This window comes from Chiloscyllium plagiosum, unplaced genomic scaffold (genome assembly GCF_037043375.1).
Source record: "Chiloscyllium plagiosum isolate Xiang-an unplaced genomic scaffold, Cpla_swu_hap1 HiC_scaffold_32, whole genome shotgun sequence".
NCBI lineage: Eukaryota > Metazoa > Chordata > Chondrichthyes > Orectolobiformes > Hemiscylliidae > Chiloscyllium > Chiloscyllium plagiosum.
In genome coordinates, this window is record NW_028270170.1 from 8,556,877 (window position 1) to 8,575,089 (window position 18,213).

Genomic DNA, 18,213 nt, shown 5'->3' on the forward strand with positions numbered 1-18,213 from the left:
ATATGACGCACTGCAGCAAGTCACTAAATGCTATTAGACAATATTTCCAAAACCCCAAGCATCTACAAGAACAAGGGCAGTAGGTTAATGGGAAACCATCATTTCTACGATCCACAAGGGAAAACATATTATTGGGTCAAAATCCTGGAACTCCCCACCAAAGTTATGCCTATATCATGTCCAAATAACACAGTTTGTGAATTAATGTCACCCTGTAGACTGCAACATTTCTATTAAGTGGCTAACCACCACCTTCTAAAATGCTGTTAGGGAGGGGCAATAAACACTGCCTTACTACCAACACCCACATTCACAGAATGAATAAAATGTAGTGAAGTCTATCATGTTATATGATCAGCTTGGACAAATGTCACTAATAAACCCAATGAAGACTTCAGGAGGAATGTCATTGCTTGGAATGAGAGAGAGCTGTTGGTTGAGGGAGTTAATATAGACGCATTTAACTCTGCTAGATAACTCTGTGGGAGAATGGAAAGAAGGACATGCTGATAGGATGGGATTAAGTACTTTGGAGGAGGCCTGTGTGGAGCACAATGCCAGGCCAAATCAGATAGACTGAATGGCCTGTTTCTGCTTTGCAAGTGTTATGCAATTTTATGTAATTGTGGCTGATCTGTTCCGACCCACATTTGGTGAGAAGGAAGAAGTACATTAAGAATTTTCCTTCAGAGATTCTTGGCATCCCTACAGTGTGGTAGCAGGCCATTCAGCCCATCAACTCCCCGTGGGTTTCCTCTGGGTGCTCTGGTTTCCTCCCACAATCCAAACCTGTGTAGGTTCGGTGAATTGGCCATGTCAAATTACCCATGGTATTCAGGGATCTCTACATTAGGTGCATTAGTCAGGGGTAAATATAGTATAATAGGTTAGGAGAATGGGTCAGGGTGGGTTAGTCTTCGGAGGGTTGGTGTGGACATGTTGGGCTGGAGGGCCTGCTTATACACTGTAGGGATTCTATGATGTCCACACTGATCCTCTGAAGAGCATCCCATCCAGACTCACCCCCTATTCTCTCCCTGTAACCCTGCATTTCCCATGGCTAATCCACCCAGCCTGCAAATCTGTTAATACAATGGACAATTTAGCATGGCCAATCCACTGAACTTGCACATCTTTGCACTGTTGAAGGAGAACTAAACAGTTTTAGAAAATGGGGGTTTTCTGGATATGAATAACATTCATCAGCCACATTTATTCAATTATTGCCCAATTGAAATGTAGGCAATCGCATCAGTGGGAGAAATTTAGCTTTGACTTTCCCAATCACTGAGGAACAGGCAAGGGACAGGAGGTTTAGAGGGGACTTCAGGAGAATTTTGTTTTTACCTATAGGGTTGTGGCGATCTTGAACTCACTGGGAATTACAACACTTAAAAGATATCTGGATGAGTATATGAAAGGAAGGGTTTAGAGGGTTAGGGGCCAAATGCTGGCAAATGGCATTAGATTAATTTAGGATATCTGGTTGACATAGATGAGTTGGACATAGATGAGGTCTGTTTCTATGCTGGACATCTCTATAACTCCAAGGCTAAAAGGGTGGTAGATACGGGAACCCTATTTAAATGTACAGTGGAAATGCCTCAGCAGAGAAAGCTACAGGTCAACCTAAAATAATGCAGGAAATTTTGGGAGGGCTCAGCATTTATCAGTTTCTTAAAATAAAGACCTTCACCAGATTGTCAGATCTATTGTATGTTTCCTGCATTTTCTGCTTTTTTAAAAAAAGAATTGTCTCATACTGAGTGCAGTGTTGCCCAACAGTGAGAGAAACAATCCAAAATCAGGAACTAACTGCCTTGAACACTGACGAAGTGGTGGCTGAGAACATTAAAAATTTGTTACTTTCAGCTGAAAGCTAATGCTTTTCTCCTTGTCTGTATTTACTTTCACCCAATGTAATTGCAATGTGGGGAGGGGATTGTCGCACTTATTACTGGTCTTAAAGAGTATGGATAGAGGCCTATCCATCCATTATTTCAATACCAGTTATCAAATGTCCATCTATTCTAATCCCATTTTCTTGTAGCCTTCTATGCCGAGGTATTTCCAGTGCACATTTAAATAGGGTTCCTGTGTCTACCACTCTTTTAGCCTTGGAGTCATACAGATGTACAGCACGCTTACAGACCCCTCAGTCCAACTCATTCACTCTGACCAGATATCCTAAATTAATCTAGTCCCATTTACCAGCACTTAACCCATATCCCTCTAAACCCTTCCTAGTCATCAACCCATCCAGATGCCTTTTGAATGTTGTCATCACACAAGCTTCCACCATTTCATCTGGCAGCTCATTCCACACATGCACTACCCTCTGTGTGGAAAAGTGGCCCCTTGGGTGCCTTTTAAATCTTTCCCCTCTCATCCTAAACGTATGCCCTCTAGTTTTGGACTCCCCTAGCCTGGGGAAAAGACCTTGGCTATTCAAGATTTATAAACTTCCAAAGGTCAGCCATTAGCCACTGATGTTCCAGGGAAAATTGCCCCAGCCTAACTGGCAAACTTAGATTTTCAGAAGGCTTTTGGTTACAAACCTCACAGAAGGTTGACTGGCAAAATGACAGAAAATAGATACTTGGTAGTTTAGAACTTGACTATTGCTACAAAAAAAGGTATATTTTGTCAAAGGTCTTGTCTTGTACTCATCAGGACAATTCGCAAGAATACACAAGGAGACATCCAACATTTATATTGCATGAGCTGGCAAATGGACTCTGAGTGGTAGAAATATTGTCATGAGTATGCACCAATTAATGGTGATTGACAGTTAACTGCCAGACATTGTTTAAATTTTAAACCAGTCAGATTGACTCTGATCATAATGTTGTCCTGATAAATGAACCAATGAATAGCTGTCACCTATTTTGTTAGTTGTAATAGGAATCATAATATTGTCATTGAGGTTTGTCAGATCTCTGGGACAACAGGACTTATCCTTGAAAAGAGATTGGGCAACTGGATACAAATTATCTTGAGCTTGAAAGAATGAGGGGTGATCACACTGAAACTTACAAAATACTTAAAATGATAGACAGGTCAGATGTAGGTAAGAACTAGGTGTCACAGTCTAAGAATAAGGGGTAAGCCATTCAGGACTAAGATAAGGAAAGCTTTCTTCACTCAGAGTTGTGAACCTGTGGAATTCTCTCCCACAGAAAGCTGTTGGGGCCAGTTCATTAGATATATTCAAGAGGGAGCAGGACATAGCTCTTGTGGCTAAAGGGATCAAGGGATATGGAAAGAAAGTGGGAGTGGGATATTGAAATTGCATGATCAGCCATGATAATATTAAATGGTGGTACAGACTCAAGAGGGCAGAATGGCCAACTCCTGTATTTATTTTCTATGCTTTCTACATTTCTCAGATGTTTGCCTAGCTGGGGAGGCTAGAACCAGGGGAAATGTCAAAATAAGGGGGACGCATTTAGCTTAGATACGGAAATTTTTAAAATTTTACTTAGACAATTGCAAATCTTGTCTAGAGGGCTCTAGAACCTTAGTCATCGAGTCAGTCATATATTTATATTGGAGACTGTCTTCTAAATATCAATGATATAGCGAGAGAAATAACATGAGATAAAAAGAAATAGGGAGAGCAAGGGAGTGACAGCATGTATGAGTATGAGTGAATGAATGTGAGACCGAGTGTGAGAATGAGAGCAAGTGTGAGTATGCAAGTAAGAAAGAGATAGAGAGCGACATTGAGAGAAAAAGAGTGAGTGAGAGAGCGAGTACATGAGAGAGAGTAAGCATGAATGTGAGTGTGAGATTGATTGAGAGAGAGTATGAGTAAGTATGGGAATGAGTGAGCATGTGAGTGAGTGAGCATGAGAGGGAGTAAGAGTATGAGATTGAGTGAATGAGCATGAGTGAGTGAGTGAGCATGAAAGTGAGTGAATAAGTATGAGAATGAGTGAGAGTGATTGAATGTCAGAGAGTGTATTAGTGAGTGAGTGACTGAGAGGATGAGTGTGCAAAAGTGCAGCTGGGAATGCAAAAGAAAGATTGTGAATGAAAAATTGTGTGAAAGAAGAGTGCAGAGAAAACTGAGACATTGAATGCATTTGCAAGCATTTGATAATTCTTCCTTAATATCAAGGTCTGGGTTTGAACTCTGCTCCTACAATAACAATTGCATAGATATTCTTCATTTGTCATTAGCGTGACATTGACACCTCAGCTGAAAGACAGCACACCTCAGATAGAGTAGAACTCCATGAGATTGGCACTGAAGTTTTCACGTAAACAACATGCTCATGTATTTGGGGTGGGACTTGAACCCACAAGCTGCTGAATCAGGGTGATACCCACTGAGCCAAAGCCATGCTCACAAACAATAACCAGATGATGAGCAGCTTTCTTCACTTTGTAAACATAATGTTAACATCTATGAATGAACACAAAAAACATATTCTGTTGTTTTAAAAAGCTCCCATTCTCTCCCCAAAGCTTTCAGATGTCACTGACGTAGGTCATGTACTTACTCCATGTTTGACTGTTTTGGCAGCATGGGCAGCTTTCTTCTTTGCATCATAGTGAGTTAAAATGTCGATTATAGCCATAAAAAAAACTTCTTTCCTTGGCGCATCTGGAAAATCAGCCAGTATTACTGACATTAGAGAACAAGACTATTACAATGCTGTTATGATACCAGCTCTAGAATACAAAATGTTTCTTCTAACAGTTTTGTACACAGTAACATTGCCCAGTTATACACACAGACTTTCAGAACCCATGCAATTCTCCAAGATCCTGGGAGGGAGCAGTGAGAAATGGAACTGACCGGCTAGTGTGCTGCAGAGTATTTCAGGCATGAGTCATTGGTTAACCACAATTTGTGCAGCAATGGTCAATTAGAGTTTCCGGTCATTGCCTTAACAATTGTGCATACCTTATCAGTAATTACACTGGTAAAGTAGTGAAATGCTTACAATGACACAACCAAGCCAATAAGCCCATGGCTTGTAAAATCTGAAATAAAAGCAACCCGCAAATTGTACTTCATGTCAAGAAGTTCAATTGTAATATCATCCTCATCACTTACCTCTCAGTAATGTCAAAGTAAACTGCGGGAAGCCCAACTCCACCTGGTCATCTGATCCAAATGTTAAAACATAAGGAATGGGATGCAGGAGTAGGTCACCCAGCCCCTCAAGCCTGCAGTGCCATTCTCTGAGATCAAACTATTCAACCCCAGGCCTCACCTCCACTTTTGTGCCAGGTGCTCCTAGCCCTAAATTCCTTGATACTGTCTACTAAACATCTTCAGTGATCTAGCCTCCACAACCTTCTGAAGTACAGAATTTCAGATATTCTTAGTGAATAAATTATTTTGCCTCTCAATTTTAAATTAGCATCCCTTTAATTTGTAACTAATCTCCCAAGTTCAAGATTCCCTCACTAGTGGAAACATCTTCTAAACATATATCATGCCCAGCCCCCTCACAATCTTGGTGTATGGTTAAGAGCTATGTGCATTATACAATCTATACATTTTCTGAATAACTAGATAAATGATTCTTTAACTTCCTTGCTTTCAGGTGCTCTTTTCAAATAGGTTACTAATCACAAACCCTTTACACCCTCCATCTAACTTGTAGCATAATATATTCATCTTGGAACAAAAGGAGATGGAGGGGAGATGTGATCGAGGTATTCAAGATTATGACAGGTTTGGTAAAATAGATAAAGAAAAGCTGTTCCCATTAGTTGATAGTACAAGGATTACTGGGGTTTAAATTCAAGATTTTGAGAAGCACTGCGGGAGGAGGAATTGGGATGGGACACGAGGAAGATTTTTAAACATTTTTTTCATGCAGTAAATGTCATGACTGGTAAATGGTGGCTCAGTTATTAGCACTGCTGCCTCACAGTGCCAGGGCAGCGGGTTCAATTCCAGCCTTGGACAACTGTGTGTGTTTGTATGTTCTCCCTGTGTCTGTGTGGATTTCCTCCGGGTGTTCCAGTTTCCTCCCAGAGTCCAAAATTATGCAGAGTTTAGGTGGATTTGAACATGCTAAATTGCTCCATAGGGTACAAGGATGTGCAGACTGGGTGGATTAGCCATGGGAAACATGGGGATAGTGTGAGTGGGTCAGTCTGGATGGGATGCTCTGGGTCAGTGCAGAATTGATGGGCCAAATGACCCCTATATGCACTATAGTTGTATAGTCTGGAACTCTGCAATGATCAATGGTTTCAAAAGGAAATTGGACGGACACTTTGAGGAAAATAAACTTGCAGGGTTTCAGGGATAGAGTGGGATTGGTTTGCTTTCTCTATCGAGAGCTGGTACAGACTTAATGGGCTGAATGGCTTGCTACTGTGCCATTCTCACTATGATCAGGAAATTAATATGCTCCCATCTGAGTCAAGATTTAAGCACAGTAAGTCAGGACTATCAAACAATGCCTGCATTTTTTAAACCGTCTACTCATTTTATATCAGACAACAAAAGAGCTTTAACACTCAAGGGAGGTACTTAATTTGCAAATAGATTTTTTTTTTACAAAACACACATTTACCTCTATCCAATCCTTTTACAACTATAAAATACAATGCATGGCCACCAAGTTGCAGTAATAACCAAACAGCAGATAAATATTTCAGACATAAAACACATATTGCAGAGCTATATATTTTTACAACTACAACATTGCCCAAAGGTCACACTCCTCCCCCAATAAGCCTTACGGGCAGCTTGCTCCATGTGCTTTGCTGAACTTCCCTCAGTTTCCAAATAGCTTTATTTAATTTAGCCCCAATCTCTTCAAACAGGAACAATGTACTGGGCATCTGGCTTACAGATGTTCAAAGTAAAATTACTAATTTTACTTAATTTTAACCAATCATGTTATTTGTCCAGTTGTTAATGACTCCCAAATGAACTAATTTTCAACAGGCTTGGCATCTTCATTAGTGACTGCAGAATTGTCAAGTCCACCTGCTACCCCTAATGGTTTTTTAATTACCAGGCCATGCACTGCACTTGCATTTTTCACGGCATGTTTCTGGTCCTCATATATTTATAAAAGCATTTTGTTCTGGAGATGTGGGCCTTTTTGTTTTTTCAAGCAACTGATTTTAAATCTAAATGGCTCATTAAGCAGGCATTCAGAATCAGCAACTAGACTCATATTTTAAGACAGATTTGGAGGGCGGCTCGAACTGGAAGCACTTTAGTGAAACAGTTAGTAATCCAATAGCTGTTGCTGACATTTTACCAGAATATATCGAGATTTAGAGTCATAGAGATGTACAGCACAGAAACAGACCTTCAGTCTGACTCGTCCATGCCACCCAGGTATTCTAACCTAATCTCATTCCATTTGCCAGCACTTGGCCCATATCCCTCTAAATGCTTCCTTTTCATTAATGATTTGTTGTTTTTGAATTTCAAATTGACAATCCAATTGCTTAATCACTGCACTGTCATTATCCTCTTCCATACTTAATGAAATGTCAGTAACCAATGCCCACTAATAAGAATGGCCATTCGACCCACTCTAGTTCCTTCAGTAACATCTTGAAGTTCCTCTGACTGTAGCATTTAATCAGCTTATTTTCACCTGATATATCGTCTGACTGCTGTTGTCTCAGCTGCTGAAACCTTCATCTATGCATTTGTTATCTCCAGGCCATTGCAATGCAAATCTGGGTTTGCCTCCCACATTCTAACTTCTGCAAAGTGGAGATCATTCAAAAATCTGATTTTTTGCCCTCCCTAAAGCTCTCCACTCACTTTCTTCCTTAAGATCCTTCCAAAAACCATTTTCACTAATATTGTTTGATGTGGCTCAGTGTACAATTTTGCTTTATTAACCCCCTGAAGCATCTTGGAATAGTTTATTATGTTAAAGTTGCTAAATAAGTATTGGGTTGGTGTTCATTCCACAATAAACTCTAATTAATAAGACAATTACCTCCTGCAAATTTCACTTCTTATCATTATCTCTAAATATATAATTTGTCCAATTGTTCCTTTTTAAACCATTTCCAAGTATATACATGCAATAGCAGGGTGCAACTATGGAGTACTCAGCTGCGATGATCACTGTACATCCCTGTTCTTTAGTTTAAGCCAAGTGTTGGCAGTTCACATTGATCATGTTGAGAAGGGACAGTGTTCTGCAATTGTCAGCAAGCTACAATCGCTGTTTGATTTGGAGAGTTAGAAGTGACTCTTACACATTTTCTGCAAACAAAGATCCCGTAAACAGCACTGTGACGAATGATCAATTGAACTTCTTTTGGGTGATGTGGGTTGAGGAGGAATGTGAACACTGAGAGAACGGTCTGTCCTTATTTGACCTTTGCCTCGTGGAGCCTTGCACAACAACTGAAAATAGGCAGGTGGGACACAGCAAGTGGGTAATACCAGACTGAAACAGTGACCAGATAGAATGATTTAAAACAAAACTCAGATCAAAACCATTACCAATGGCTATAGTTTAAAAACTGATACAAGAAAATATACTGAAACTGAAATTTGAAATAAATGAAGTAAACACTAAAACTGACCACTGGGGATCTAAGAACAAATCATAATGTAATGGTTGCCCTTACTCCACCAAATCACCTTTGTTAAAACTTTAATCCACATTTCCCTCCAGCTTTCTTGTACTCCTCAGTTGCTATACATCTCCATTCTGACTAGAATTTAAACTGCAAATCTTTGCAAAATGTGAATAATGGTCAGAACAAATTCACAGAATCTCTGTCGTCACAGTGCAAGATATAAGGGACATCAAGTGTAGATCAAGTGCCATCTTAATCAGCTTCCTTTCCTACAACCCTGACCCCACCTTGCACTCCCCACCCCCCCAACACATACAAACCCAGTCTCCATGACACGCAGCAACAGACTCTAAAACAGGAGATGTACAGCATCAGCCATCATCAATTCTCAAACCTCCAGCAACAAGCATCAAACAAATCTTACCAGTCTTTGACCTGACATAGCACAGTGACTCATGTTATAGTATAGGACAAAGACCAAGATAAACAATATTTTCCATTAGTTCTGACAGTGCACATCATCTTGCTTGCTAAGTCTAACAAACTCATATAAAAGTCAATGAAAACAAATGTACAGCTGGAAGCAATAAGATTCAATTAACACTTAGACCATGCACTGCTGAGCTGTGGTTCCAGAAATGTGTAAAATACTAAATAATCAAAGCTATGATGATGTGCTGTATAGACTCACCTCATTTTTAATCAGATCTCACCTCATATAAATTAAAAACAGATTACATTTAGATACCAACTTTAATATGGTGAGCTTCCCAAGGCACTTTACAGGATGTTATCAAACAAAATGCAACATTGGGCGATTTAAGATGATATTAGAACAGGTGACTAAAACCTTGGTCTTGGTCAGAGGGTTTGGTTTTAATGAATGCCTTAAAGGGAGAAGGGGCAGCAGCATCAAGAGGAATACAGAAAGGATTGTAGATCTACAAGATAATATTGAAAATCAGGTAGTTCATTTAAGACTAAGGTAAATTCTGAAGTAGAAACAAAACAATACAATGCTTTCATACAATTTACTTTGAAGTGAACACAGAAATAGGCAAAAAAAAGTAACTCAGTTACTTCTATATTGAATGTAACCAGGGCTAGTTTCCACATCTCCCAACACAGTCAAGAAATGAATTTGCCACCCTCGTTAGTGCTGGCTGCTGAGAAGACTCAGTTTGAAAAAAAAACAGGACTTTTTGCTTGTTGGACAAAGTGAATTTAATAATTTTAGTTTGGGGTTGTGTGTAACCCCGGCAATTGCTAACCAATGCTAGCTTCACATGTCTTTAAGATAAAATCTGCGTCGGTGGAAAAAGCATTTTAAAAGAGAGCAAATTTACAAAATCTCTCTGAACCAGATGCAAGATATAAGGAACACCCACTGTCTGTAAATCAATGCCCCACATTGAACAGCTTCTTTCCCTACAACACCATAGGGACCCCGAAAGTCAGTGGGAAATTAGAAACAAATCTGTAAGGAGATCTCAGATATCTGTAGGAAAAAAATAGGGGTGTCATGGGAGGAGATTTTGACTTTCCAAACATTGACTGGACTGCCATAGTATTAAAGGCTTGGATGGGAAGGAATTTAAGTGTGTACAAGAAAATTTTCTTATTCAGTACATGGATGTACCTACTAGAGAAGGAGTAAAACTTGACTCAAGAGGGAAATCAGGAGGGCAAAAAAGGGACATGATATAGCTTTGGCAAATATGGTTAAGGAGAATCCAAAGAGACTCTACAAATACATTAAGGACAAAAGAGTAATAGGGAGATCATAGGTTTCCTTAAAAAATCAACAAGATCATCTATGTGTGGAACCGCAGGAGATGGGTGAGATACTAAACAAGTATTTTGCATCAGTATTAACTGTGGAGGAGGATAATGGAAACTAAATAATGTGGAGAAATAAATAATGATATCTTGAGAAGCATCCACATTATGGGGGAGAAGGTGCTGGACGTCTTAAAACGCACAAAGGTGGATACATCCCTGTGACCCGAAGCAGGTTTTTTTCAGAATTTTGTAGAAATCTAGGGAAATGATTGTTGGGTGCCTTGCTGAGACATGTGGATCATTAATAGCCAAGTGGGAAATGCTGCAAGACTGGAAGGTGGCTAATGTGATGCTATTATTTAAGAAAGGTGGTAAGCAAAAGCCAGAGAACTATAGAGCGGTAAGCTTAGTGTCAGTGGTGGCTAAGTTGTTGGAGGCAATTCTGGGGGACAGAATTTAGATTAGATTAGATTCCCTACAGTATGGAAACAGGCCCTTCAGCCCAACATGTCCACACCGACCCTCTGAAGAGTAACCCACCCAGACCCATTCCCCTACCCTATATTTACCCCAGACTAATGCACCTAACACTATGGGCAATTTCGCATGGCCAATTCACCTAACCTGCACATCTTTGGATTGTGGGAGGAAACCGGAGCACCCGGAGGAAACCCACGCAGACATGGGGAGAATGTGAAAACTCCACACACACAGTTGCCCAGGGGCAGGAATTGAACCAAGGTCCCTGCCGCTGCGAGGCAGCAGTGCTAACCACTGAGCCACTGTGCCGCCCTAAATTTACATGTATTTGGAAAGGCAAGGACTTATTGGGGATGGTCAACATGGCTTTGTACATGGGAAATCAACTTGACTGAGTAGCTTGAAGTGTCAAAGATGATTGATAGAGGCAGTGGTGGACAAGATCTATACAAACTTCAGCAGGGTGTTCGAATGGTAAACTGGTCAGCAAGGTTGGATCACATGGAATACAGGGAGAACGAGCCATTTGGATACAAAATTGGCTTGAAGGTAGGATTCAGAAGGTGGTGGTGGAGGGTTATTTTTTGGACTGAAGACCTGTGACCAGCGGTGTGCTGCAAGGATTGGTGATGGGTCCGTTGCTTTTTGTCATTTACTGAAATGATTCGGATGTGAATATAGGAGGTATGGTTAGTAAGTTTGAGGATGTCACCAAAATTAGTGTAGTGAATTCATGTAGTGAACAGTGAAGAAGGTTATCTCAGGACCTTGAGTAGATGGGCTCAGGAGTGGCAGATGGAGTTTAAACAAGGGCAGGCTTATACACCTAATGCTAGAGTTCTGGGGAGTGTTGCTTAATAAAGAGACTGTAGGTTCATAGTTCCTTGAAGGTGGAGTCAGAGGTAGACAGAGTAGTGAAGGTGGTGTTTGGTATGCTTGCCTTTATTGATCAGTGCATTGAGTATAGGAGTTGGGATGACATGTTGTGGCTAAACAGGACGTTGGTGAGGCCACTTCTGAAATACTGCATTAAATTCTGGTCTTCCTGCTATCGGAAAGATGTTGTTAGACTTGAACAGATTCAGAAAAGATTTACAGGGATGTTACCAGGATTGGAAGGTTTGAGCTATAGGGAAAGGCTGAAGAGTCTGGGGTTATGTTCCATGGAGCATTAGAGGCTGAAAGGTGACTTCATTGAGGTTTATAAAATCATGTGGGGCATGGATAAGGACTTTTTTCCCAGGGTAGAGAAGTCCAAAGCTAGATGGCATAGGTTTAAGATGAGAGGGAAGATACAAAACAGACCTAAGGGGCAACTTGTTCACACAGTGGGTGAAGCCTGTACGGAATGAGCTGTGGCAGGAGACAGTGGAAGCTGGTACAATTACAATATTTAAAAGGTATCGGGATGGGTTCATGAATGGGAAGGGTTTAGAGGGATACGGGCCAAATGCTGGCAAATGGGACTGTAATAATTTAGGACATTTGGTCAGCACAGATGAAGGGTCTGTTTCTGTGCTGTATAACTCAATTACTCTGTTAGAAGAGCAGGGGAATTTTCTTTAAGCATTGTGACAGACATTGAAATTGTGACATTAAGCCTTTTCCTACCAACACTGCAAAACATTTGGTGATGTGCTCCCAAAGTATCCCTGAAGAGGTCAAGGGACTGTCTAAGCCAAAAAAAGTGCTTCCACAATGGCATGAAAGTAAAATACTGAAGATGCTGGAAACTTGAAATAAAAAGACAGAATGCTGGAGAAACTCAGTAGATCTGGCAGCATTTGTAGAGAGAGAAACACAATGAATGTTTCAGACAGGACTCTTCTTCAGTTCTGAATAACAGCTGGATTGGACTTGAAATACTAACTGCTTCTTTCTGTACAGATGCTCCCACAATAGTGTTAAGTATCAAAAGCTTTAAACTAAAGTACCTTTTTAAAAAGAAACATTAACAATCTGCTTACTGTCATGGCTTTTTATAGCATACACATCAACTGTTGGATCAAACTCCCCTGGTCCAAAGATTCGTGGAAAATTCAGCATGTTTCCAGGACTGTCTGGTGGAGTTCCATATGAACCAACTGGATGACCCATTCCATCATTTTCACAATCTTCTTCATCGCCTTTCTCCTCCACTTCCATCTCTTCTTGCTCGGCACGATCCACATCATGGATGCCAACTAACAGACTGTAATCCATGATCTTCAGCTGTGCTAAAAACTGTTAAAGAAACAAATTAAGCAAAGTTAGATTGTTTTGTGTATCTTATCACTCGGGCAACACAATATGACTGCTCATAAAGTCCTAAAGGTATCTGAACCTATTTATCAATTTAAAGTGAAGAATCAATCTATATGCTGAAGAACAACACCCCATTGCAAAGCAGACACACTGTAGTACACCAGACCTTGCAAATACAGTCTTTATGTAGCATGAAATTCCACCACCACACTAAGACCCAATAGTGGGTTGGTCCAGCTTGCTTCAAATTGAAAGCAAATTTCCTGGGACCCACCAAGATTCATGTCTAGAAAACATAAAGAGTGTCCTTAAATTGGTGAATACTGACAGGCCTTTCATTAGGTGGTCACCATCTGTGAGACAGCCATACAGAACAAGCTGGCATCACAGGCACACTGTAGTGCAACTTGAAAGCAATATTGGTGCACATTAAGTAACAGTTTCATTACTACTGATTGCAGAGGCAAGAACATGGTAGAGAATGTTTTAAAAAAACTCATTCATGGGATGTGGGTTTTTTTTTTAATGAGGTCAGCGTTTATTGCCCATCCCTAATTGCTCAAGGGGTTGGTGAGCTGCCTTTGAACTGCTGCAGTACATTTAATGTAGGTACACCCACAACGTTGGAAGGGAGGGAGTTCCAGGATTTTCACCCAGCGACACTGAAGTAACCGTGATATATTTCCAAATCAGTATGGTGAATCTGCTGCCCTTTTCCTTCCAGAAGGGAGTGGTTGTCAACTTAGAAGGTGTTGTGTAAGAAGCTCTGGTGAAATTCTGCAGTGCATAATGTGAATGTTACACACCAGGAACAACTGGGCATGTTGGTGGAGGAAGTAAATGTTTATTGATAGAGTACCAATTTTTGCCCTGAATGATGTCAAGCTTCTTGATTATTATTGGAGCTGCACTCATCCAGGCCAATAAGGAGTATTCCATCACACATGCGATTTGTACCTTGTAAATGGTGGATAGGCTCTGGGAAATGAGAGGTAGTTACTGTTGCAAAATCCCAAGACCCTGACCTGCCTTTGGAGCCACAGTATTTATATGGCTAATCCAGTTCATTTTCTGGTCAATGGTAACCCCAAAATGTTGACAGTGCAAGATTCAGTGATGGTAATGCCAAGGGAGCATACAAATAAGGTTGCAGTAGCTTTGCAATGAGAAAATATTAAATAGCATTGGAACAATACATTTTTCAATATCAGAGCTTATGTTTCGAAACACAGGGATGTATAACCAAGAGGATGCCAACCATTCTTAAAATTCTGTTTTGCCGATCAATTAAATCCCAGCTGATCTGTATGTTAACTCCAACTCACCTTGGAGGGATGGTGACATTGAAGCATGTAGTAAAGGCGAAGTGGTTGGTAAAACAGAATTTAAAGAATGCTTGGCATCTTCTTGTTTATACATCTCTTTGTTTCTAACCATAAGCTCTGATATTAAAAATGTATTGTTCCAGTACTATTTCATATTTTCTCATTGCAAAGCCACTGCAACTTGATTTGAATGCTCCCTTGGCATTCAATGGCATTACCATTGCTGAATCTCCCACAATTTCTGAGTCTCAAAAATCCAGTCAGGATACAAGGAATCAACTGGCACAGGAGGCAAACATTGTTCAATATCAAGTCTCTAAATGACCAAACACGTATTCAAATAGGAATCATTTTGGATGCACTGTACTTTCTCAGTGGTCTCAGATTTTCTAGAGGTAAATTGCAACAACAAATACTGACCTCAACATCACGCTTGAGTTTGTCCAAAAACATCTTTTTGTTTTCGTCTCCAATTTGAATTCTCTGCCCTTCATTTAGGAAATCATTGTCTTTCAGTGTTGGTAATTCCTTGGCCTGCAGCAGAATAAGACAGATCACACTCAATTATAAAACACTGTACATAATGGACTGCACATTGGAATTAATTCTATTTTTGAAAAAAAACTTGTTTGTGACATGTCATGGTTATTCTTGCCAATTGCCTTGAATGTTGATAGATGTTCTGATGAATTTTCTTCCCCCGAGTAGAAGGCTTGTTGCGCCACTTCAGTAAGAGACAGCAATCTAGTTGGTTTAGTTTAATCCAAACATAACTGATTCTCTAATACACATAAATAAAGGGAATTTTCTATCCTATTCATCTGTAGGGGTAGCAACATTTTGTTGTCGGGGGGGGGGGGGGGGGGGGGGAGGGCACTGCAGAATAAGTTGCTTTGTCAAATTTTGCAAATTACAATCTGCTACTTTTAGATCTTTATGCACATACTGTAAAGCCTGTGGCATCTGAAGTGTGACAGACATTGCTAGACACAAGATAATTACACTTGCATTTTTATGTAGCACCAATAAATAATTAAAACATTCCGAAGAACTACCAAACAAAATGTAACACCAGCTCATACAAAAGATATTAGTGCAGGTGACCTAAGTTGGTAGGTTTTAACAAGTGTCGTAATGGAGAGATGGGTACAGATATCGAGAAATTTAGAGGGGGGATTTTATTATTTAGAGCACAGGCAATTTAAAGCACGGCTATCAATGGAAAAGTGATTAATATTGGGGATTTGCAAATGATGTGTGGTTTATAAGGTATATCCATCTGAAGAAACATATTTGCTATAGTGTGGACCAGGAATCATTAAAACTATTTGCAAACCTCCATTTTCATGATGGACCCATCATTCGAGCACTTATTTTATCAAAACAATGAATCATGTTTAGAATGGTAGAATCATAACTGTGCTGAAAAGGCTCTTCATACCATCAAGTCTGTACTGCCAAAAATACACCATTACCTACATAAGTTCCACTTTCCTGCACTAGGCCCTATAGTCTTATGTTTGTTTAGCTCCAAGTGTTCTCCATGTAGCCATGAGCACATCTTATAGTTTGAATCCCAAAAATTCAATATCAACACAATTGCTTAAAATGAGGTCGACCAATGCAAGTGACCACTATAGACATCAGTCGTATGGGCACCTACTTAGTAACAGTAATGCATACAACCAGCATTTTATACCACGTCAATCACATAGGAAATGACAGTAGAAATCTGAGTCACATGCCCAGATATAATGACACAGATGTCACTTGAAGTAGCTTGACTAAATCATTATGCTTTATGCATAAATTTAGATTGTGACAATTAGTTGGATACTTATCCACCAAGTTCAATTCAGTCTGCATTTGCAAAATTCAGAAAGGTTCTTTCACTTCCTAGTTCAGGGGCATCAAGGCCAACTTTGACATGCTTGTAGCCACCTTAATGTGGACCTGCAAAATCCACACAAGGCAGAGATTGAGCTTAAAATGATGTTCCTTTCTCATGATCATTGGTAACTCAAACTGAACCCTCTGACTTTTTAATTTTAATACAACCAGATCAACCAACATTTACAGTCAAAAGTTACAAACATACAATGTGGGGATTTTAATTGAGTTTTCTTTATAATTCACTTGCTGAAAAAGATAGTTATTTGTTACAACAGAATTTCTCTTGATCATTTTTCAGTCTTGTAAGCCAATGGTTTGCATTATGGTGATAAACTCAGTATTAAACATTGACAGGTAGGATGAAGAGCTTATGCTCGAAACATGACTCTCCTGCTCCTTGGATGCTGCCTGACCGGCTATGCTTTTCCAGCATCACACTTTCTGGCATTAAACACTGTCAGCTGCTTTTCCACAGAGGAAGATAGTGAGACAAGTTGGTACATGATTTGCTGGCCTTGGTTTTCACCAGACTCTTCTCAGCCAGCTGATCACTGCATTTCTGCTCGCTGCTTCCAATACCCTAGCAGTCAGCTCCAAAGATCACGGCCATCAGCAACGATTTTCCAGCGGACAGCAACATGCTCACCCACTTTCATATCTCGCTCACATGCCCCTGTCGCAGAAGGATAGATGCCCAGGCCGTCATGACCCAGTGGCCAGTTCACCAGACAGGAGGTCTTTGAGTATATGGCTATCATCTATCTGATAAACATGGCTGAGTCAGCACAAGCATCATATTTATGTTCCAAATTTAAATCTATACTTTTTAATAAGCAGTTTCATAATATTTCCAACCAAAGAAGACACCTTTAACCAGAACACAATCTGACTTCACCTCATTCAATGGAAAAGGCAAACACTTCCCATCAGCACCCCGCATTATTACATTTTGATTCAGCAAATTTTATGAAGAGACGTCCAAATCCTTTGTTAATGTTAAACTCCAAGCTTAACCAGTATGTTTCAGGATAACAATCTTATTAGGTTCCTTCTCAAAAATTCTGGGACTTTCCCTTCAAATCTGTTGGCATTTATTCCCACTAAAAATATTAGATGCAATTAGATTCATAGAGCATTCTACTATACATATTGAAAATCAAAATGGCTTTGTCGGTTATGACAACTTATTTGGAGAGGGAAAATCTATCCCTAAGTGGTTTGCAGAAAGCTTTACTTTCTGATGCTTCTTTCCATGTGGAAATTCCTCTTGTATGCACCAAAGCTATTTATTTAGTCCATTTCCTTTACTGATACTGTGTTTTCTGAGGACTTCTTCAGTATGCTAATAAACTTCACCAGTTTACTTTTGTGTGACGCATGTCATGGTAATGAGAAGTGTTGGTTTCTCTACATTACTCTTATTCTCTGTATTCCATATTCAATTAATTGGGTCAGTTTCTGCCTTCTCCCTAAAACCAGATTATTGCTCCAGTCTCCTTACTGGTTTCCATATGGCAAAGTTTGAATATTTGGATGCTGGTGAGAAATATCATATGCATCTCCCATAGGAGCTTCCTCTTTGACCTTAGCTACCTGCCATTCATCCAAATAAGAACTTTACTTGTTAATGGAATACTATTCCTGAATTCTTCCATAATAACAAAGTCCCTCAAATTATCAAAGGTTTGCTCAAATTATTAAATTCACTTGTTCCAACAAACGACACCAGAGATCCCATCATGTTTACTTTTTCCCAGATAATTCATTAAATATCTGACTGGGTTTGCCTTAAAATCTAAATCTTAGCTGGCAAGCTTCAGGAACAAACTAATAGGAAATAAGTGCCACCATTCTAACTGTCTCACAATTTGAGGACAGGTGTTCTAAAAAAAAAAGCTAGGATACACATCCATCAATTTATTAGCCAGTACACTTTGTAGCATATCAA

The 18,213-nt window shown here is 39.8% G+C and overlaps 1 protein-coding gene across 4 annotated transcripts in view; it reads right to left on the minus strand.

Annotated features, from left to right (window-relative positions):
- LOC122539778 (phosphatidylinositol 5-phosphate 4-kinase type-2 beta) overlaps positions 1 to 18,213 on the minus strand; it is a 115,179-nt gene that overhangs the window by 5,410 nt on the left and 91,556 nt on the right. For 2 of the 4 annotated variants that reach the window (XM_043674834.2, XM_043674836.2), the window contains 3 exons: positions 14,793 to 14,906; positions 12,771 to 13,026; positions 4,509 to 4,612 (listed from right to left, as the gene is read on the minus strand). In XM_043674834.2, the coding sequence (XP_043530769.1) occupies positions 4,509 to 4,612; positions 12,771 to 13,026; positions 14,793 to 14,906 (474 nt within the window). Of the gene's footprint in view, positions 1 to 4,508; positions 4,634 to 12,770; positions 13,027 to 14,792; positions 14,907 to 18,213 lie in introns of all 4 variants that reach the window. The other 2 variants (XM_043674833.2, XM_043674835.2) reach the window with 1 other exon arrangement.